This window comes from Saccostrea cucullata, unplaced genomic scaffold (assembly GCF_032062105.1).
Source record: "Saccostrea cucullata isolate Sc308-1 unplaced genomic scaffold, CSIRO_AGI_Scuc_v1 ctg10265, whole genome shotgun sequence".
NCBI classification, from domain to species: Eukaryota; Metazoa; Mollusca; class Bivalvia; order Ostreida; family Ostreidae; genus Saccostrea; species Saccostrea cuccullata.
Window position 1 is genome coordinate 1 of NW_026924256.1, and position 6362 is coordinate 6362.

Here is a 6362-nt window from a genome sequence, read left to right on the forward strand (position 1 = left end):
AGGTGCAATAATGTATCCCTCATTCCAGATCCTGTGAATACATGTAATATGTATAAATATAAAATATAAAATACTTTTTCTTTCAAATATGTTCATCAGAGGCTAATAAACTTAGTAAGGTGCAATAATGTATCCCTCTTCTTTTTTTGGAAAAAGAAGGAGAAAGAGGAAAATAACAGAAACAAAATGTGTTTCTAAAACACTATGCACCCTGCGGCAACAAAGTTTGAAAAAAACAACAACTATTTTTAGCATATTGGTCACAGTCAAGGTCACAAGAACATTTACCTTGGTGTCATTTGAAAGAACTAATTTAGTAATGTATGCATACCAAACACGTATGGTTCAAAAGTTATGTGTATGGTGGTCGAAGGTTCAAAAAAGGCTATTTTTACATGTAGCATAAAGGTCAGTCAAGGTCACAAGGTCATTGACCTTGGTGACATTTGAAAGAGCTTAATTAGTTTGAGTATGGATACCAAATATGAAGTCTCTATCTCTCATGGTTCAAAAGTTTTGGTGAAGGTTAAAGTTGACAGACAAAAAGACAGACAGACAGATAAAAACAATGCCCCCCTCCCCTGATCTATCGATCAGTTGCATAAAAATCTGAGGGTAACATTATTGCATCAGCAGCAGCTACATGTACATCAAAGCTTTTAAATGCACATGCTAAATACAAATCTATATCAATATAATTATGGAATATCAATTCCTCAAACAATTAAAAACAGGAGATACTAGGAGCCTACTCTAAGTCTAAAATCATAGTCACTGCAGCATAATGCCACATAATGAAATTGTGGATTTGTAACTAATTGATGGCTTTGTTTTATTTCTTTGTTAGATGCCTTACCCAAGTCTTTATCGATGAGGATGAAAACAGTATGAGTACAATTTAAGGCCACCAAGTAGGCAAGGAGACTGCTTCGTTACCTTTCTGCAGACGAGTTCAAACTGAAAGTAGATGTCGACATAAGGCCGCATAGATCAAATGACATTAAAAAAAAAATAGATAAATCTTGTTCATATAGAACAAAAATGAAATGAAAATTTACACGAAATAATACTTGAAAATCAATATTTATTATATCTTACAGTAGGTCTATCATTTGAAGTCGATTGATTTTAAGTTCACGATTTTTTTTAGGCGATGGAAGTGGCAGTTGAAATTGAAAGTGGAAGTTGAGCACCTGTTGACAGAACCGGTGTTGGTGGAAAAGAAGGTAAACATAGCATGTAATCTGTATTTTATTGTGTTTTCAAGCAGTGTGAAGATATCATATTTCGATTTCTTGTCATTTTGAGTTTACTCATTGATATTTAGACGTATGCCATGTAAGCTTTATTTTTTTAAAATGATAGACAGAAAGTTTTGACAACTCACCAATCAAAATCGACCACATCAGTAGATATGAAGTAACAATCATATTGAAAAAAATATTGGTAAACTCAACTTTTCTTCAGATCAAATCTTAAAATTTGCTGAACTGAATCTCAAATACATATGTCATTAAGTAATATAGTAAATATACACTGCTACCCTATGTGAATTTGTATGTACTTGTAATTTAGTAATATTACCAGGGGGTACTTTACAGAAATGGATCTACGTCTTCTTCTGCTAACAGTGGGGTCTCTTTTGATTGTGGAATCAAAGAGAGATGATGAACTCTACTGTGCAGGTAACTTTATTATTTTATTGTAGCACTTCTGTACTTTTCAACAAGTGAAAATTTTGCTAAATCAAGCAAAACTGCCCCCCCCCCAAAAAAAAGGGCACTCGGAATGTACATGTACATGTAGCTCTAACATTTTCCATAGCTCTTGTTTGTAGATACATGTGAATACAATGTTTTTAAAGATAGCTTGATTTTTAAAAAGTTCCAGAAATCAAATATCTTTTGAAATTTAATTATTTATATGCACTTATTTTAATTATTATAATTTTATAATATTATATAATTATTATTTTCCTCAATTAAATAACTTTAAGCTCAGCCACATGAAAGTTAATATCAAATGGGAGAAATATTGGAAAGGTTTTATATTTGTGATTTAGATGTAGGTCAGGACAATAAAAGTACAGTAATTATTTTTGTAAAGTTTTCTTTTGATGTCAAAGTGCTGATGATTTAAACAGGTTCCTCTAGATCTTCTGTCTTGTAGTTTGCAGGGCTTTAACTGATGAAGTTAACCACAGTATTTCCTCCGTCAACTCCAAACAGAAAGTTCAAGTTGGCAGCTTTAGAGTGGACTCCAAAGGAAACCAGAAGACTGTAGAGGTAATTGATTAATTGACATGTAGATGCACAAAAAACCTATTCATGTACATGCAATTTTATATTGTCGCAGTGACCATTCATAATTCACAGGTACCACAGTCAATTTTTGATCTCTGCCCTTCTACATGTAATTCTAGGTCACTTCTGAAATATGTTACCGTAAACCAACTTTTATTCAGGACGACTTTATTTCAAGATTTACTGGGGGTAAACTAGTTCTCAACATTCAATTTTTGTGATCAGGCCTTTTTAATCTGTAAATTATAGATGCAGAGACTTTAAGAACCAATTTACAGTGAGAAATATTCGCAATGATGAGGCTTTCATGAACCTCACATAAGTTTCTTGCACACACATAAAAGTTAGTTAACAGTAATTAGTACAGTGCACAATGAAAGCAACCTAATTTCAGATGGGTATAAGATAATTGAATTCATTTATGAATTCAAAATACAGTACATGTATATTCATTTGTATATTTTGAAGGTACCCTATGCAAGATCTGAAGTTCATCTAACAGAGGTTTTTGAGACAATTTGTGAAAAATTCAGGCAGTATGGAAATACAAAGAACGGTCTAGGAAAGAGAAGTATAGTGAGAATGGTGTCCAGGGATGGCAAGCCTTTGGTGCTCAAAGACATACAGATTACAATGGAGGGGATGAAACTACTGACACACACAGTAAGGACAAAGTTTATTTCAGATAACTTTCTGCTATATTTGTAACCCATTTTATTTTCACCATGTACATGTATTAATTATTGAAATTATAACGTTGCTATTTACCAGAGAAATTTTACATGTGATTTATTAATTCACACCTAATAATGAACTCATCATACAGAAAATCAAGTAAAGAAAAGTTCAAAATCTCTTTGTAATATTAATAAGAGAGTTATAGTGTTTCATACTCAGTAATTATGTTCCCCAAACGAAGTTGGGGAACATATTGTTTTTACTCTGTTTCTTATTATTATTATTCTTATTATTATTATTATTATTTTTCTTCCTGGGAAAATCTTTTCCGCGAGTGATCTTGTAAACTACACATCCGACTTAGGTGAAACCTTTTTAGGGTAAGTAGGCATGTTATGTAGATTTGCGGAATCAAGGTCATTTTGCGCGCACGTGCTTGCAAGAGCGCGCACGTGCAAAACTTAAAATGACCAATATATAATGGATATAACCGTAACTTTTCTATTTTGTGACGAAATGTTTTGAAACTTATAATGTAAGGATATATTAGTAGTATGCACAAGATGACATGGTCAAAATAGCAAGATCGCACGCGCATGCACGTGCACTTCGCTTTGATTGGCTGAAACTAAAGTCTCAATATCTTTTTTGTTTTTTGATAAAATCATTTGAAATTTTGAACATAGTCATACATTAGGGAGATCTACAGCCTGTAATATAAGATTTATTATGAAAGCATGTGCATGCACATGTGCTTGCAAGAGCTCGCACGTGCAACACGAGAAATGTCCAATATAATTGATACAGACGTAACTATTTAAATTATTGATGAAATGCTTTGAAATTCATATTATAAGTATATATTAGAAGGATAGACAAAATGACATGGTCAAAAAAGTAAGATCTCACGCGCATGCACGTGTGCTTTGCTCTGATTGGCTGAAACTAAAGTCTCGATATCTTTCTTGTTTCTTGTCATAATCCTTTGAAATTTTGAACATAGACCTACATTATGAAGATCTACAGCGTGATATATAAGAATTTTCATGAAAGCATGCGCATGCCCGCGTGCTGCAATCTGATTGGCTGAAACTTTAAATGGCTATATCTCCTTTGTTTTTTGACGAAATGCTTTGAAATTTAAAACATAGTCATGCATTAGGATATACTACAATATGATGTAGAAAAAAATAATGAAATCACGCGCATGCACGTGTGCTGCAATCTGATTGGCTTAAACTTGAAATGGCTATAACTCCCTTGTTTTTCAACCAAACAGGATGGGATTTAGAATATAGATAGATATAAGGTACTCCTACAAGAAGGTATGGTCATCATGCACGTGCACACACGTGCATGCATTTGGAACGAGTGAAATGAAAAATACGTTTGAAAGAGTGATTTTTCATACTTTGGACTGAATGCTTTAATATATTGTATATTAAGATATGTAGATAGTGTAGACAAGATGATATGATCATAACGCACATGCATTCACATGCGCACGGGTGCAGTGCTAAAATTTGAATATAATTGGTATCCTTCTGAGAAAACGTTGTTAAAGTCAAAAATGCACAGAGTTTTGTCTTATTTAATGAAGCTTACAGGGAATATTGCACCAAAAAGGAGTTGGGGAGCGTTTGGGGAACATCTGTAACGGTTCCCGTTACAATTAGCACTAGTTCAGTTCATCATTTGCTTGATGCTATCACATTAATTGAAGTAAAGATAATACATCAAATGACAAAAGCTGGAGAACTTAATAATTACATTGTTTTATGTATATAGTGGCTGATAGTTCAACATTTCACTTTAATTTTTGAACTATTGTACCAATATTTTTTCAGTGTGAGACAATTGCGGAGGAATATGAAGACCAGATAATCCGAGCGTTTAGACACGGAGAACTTCCAGAGGTAGAAAAGAAAGTGTGTGGAGAGATTGCAGGTACGTCCTAAATTTAAACAAACAGTGCTCTGTCACCTCTTTCGATTCATTTCCGAAACATTGGTACAACATACTCCAGTACTATATATCTCAAAGAAATCATCATCTATGGGGTAAAATGTCAAAATTTACAAGCTAAAATACTAATCATATTTATTTTAAATCTTCTAAAAATATAATTACACAGAATACTGCTCTGAAGAAGATCTTAACACTCCCATGCCAGAACCAGGCCCCGTCCAGGAATCTCAGAAAGTTGAAAATAAAGAAGAGGAAGAGGAGGAAAATAAGGATGAGACAGATGAAGGCATTGAGGAAGAGGAGGAAGAAGGAAGCGAGGAAGATGTGAAGGACTCGGACAAGAAAGAGAAAGAGGAGTTATGATGAAAATTTATGAATAACTGGAAGAGTTGTCTTTCTTGATTGTGTAGTGGTTTAGATTTTTATTTCATAGCCATCGTTTCGTAATTCATTATTTACAAGTATTTGCTGGTATTTCAATCTGATAATTCTATTTACCATTTGTTTTCAGTTGTTACTTACATAAAAGCCCTTTATTATTTGTCTTTTATAAGTGAGGACATGAGTTGACATTCCACATGTTTCGCTTTTTAAACAGGAAATGTCATCCATGTTGGCAGTCTTTCCGTAGTACTTTTGATACCTGCGTTCTGATTGGTTAATTTAGCTATAGGATCTTTGATAGTCATTGGTTTTTATTTTGGGCCTTGCCAGGGTATTTAAACCCGTGTTCGAGCAGTTTTCTTCACTTGGGTTGGGGAACACAACCTCATGGTTAGTTCCTCTTTTCTGTGCTAAGAAAACCTCATGGTTTATGAGCACTATTTGATTAGATACTTAGCGGGCTAAGAAAACCTCATGGTTTAACAGTTCTCTAGGTTTTGGCTTAGATTTAGTTTCACGTTTTTCACATGCTAGGAAAGAGTTAGGATGTAGGGTATTTTAAGTAAACTAAGTTTCCCTTTCCAAGTCCAGCCTGGTCTAGGGATATGTAGATAACAGGTTTATTTTCTAGAACCACTATTTATTATTTATTTTTGGGTGTTGTTTATTTTCTGGGTCAGTTATTTTTAGAGCCTAGAATTAGTATTGATATTTTCAGATTAACTCTAGAGTGTTGATAGTGTCACATTGGGTGATGTAGCTCATTCCTTTTCATTTTTCCATCTCATTGATTTTTATAGGATTTTTCACCTTTTTGATAAGTATGGATAGCTCAGTAGGTAGAGCACCTGACTAGAGATACAGGGGTCCCGGGTTCGATTCCCGGTCCAGCCATGCATTTTCTCCTTTCCTGTTACAGATTTGGTGCCGTTGACCACCCCTGGAATTGCAGGTGAAAGTCCTGCCAGGGGCTAATAAGAACTTGGGTTGTGTCTTCGAGGGCGAAGACCATTTAAGGAGGGAGGAATG

At 34.1% G+C, this 6362-nt stretch overlaps 1 protein-coding gene across 3 annotated transcripts; it reads left to right on the forward strand.

The window, feature by feature from the left end:
- Positions 1 to 1151: 1151 nt before the first annotated feature.
- Positions 1152 to 5349, forward strand: LOC134266039 (protein canopy homolog 2-like). Of its 3 annotated transcripts, none has more exons than XM_062748269.1 (6): positions 1152 to 1226; positions 1602 to 1685; positions 2170 to 2285; positions 2772 to 2966; positions 4829 to 4928; positions 5116 to 5349. In XM_062748269.1, the coding sequence occupies exons 2-6, from the start codon at positions 1604 to 1606 to the stop codon at positions 5310 to 5312; spliced, it is 690 nt and encodes a 229-aa protein (XP_062604253.1). In that variant the 5' UTR covers positions 1152 to 1226; positions 1602 to 1603; the 3' UTR covers positions 5313 to 5349. The 3 variants fall into 3 exon arrangements, with proteins under 3 accessions (XP_062604253.1, XP_062604254.1, XP_062604255.1); XM_062748270.1 differs by having other exon boundaries at positions 1154 to 1226; positions 1576 to 1685; XM_062748271.1 differs by lacking the exon at positions 1152 to 1226 and adding an exon at positions 1405 to 1419.
- The last annotated feature ends 1013 nt before the right edge of the window (positions 5350 to 6362 follow it).

Excerpts from the sequence above, each read along its gene's own strand:
- LOC134266039 (XM_062748269.1), top strand. The coding sequence starts at position 1,604 with ATGGATCTACGTCTTCTTCTGCTAACAGTGGGGTCTCTTTTGATTGTG. Across the intron at positions 1,686-2,169 it reads TGATGAACTCTACTGTGCAG|TTTGCAGGGCTTTAACTGAT; the intron begins GTAACTTTATTA and ends TCTGTCTTGTAG. Across the intron at positions 4,929-5,115 it reads AGTGTGTGGAGAGATTGCAG|AATACTGCTCTGAAGAAGAT; the intron begins GTACGTCCTAAA and ends ATAATTACACAG.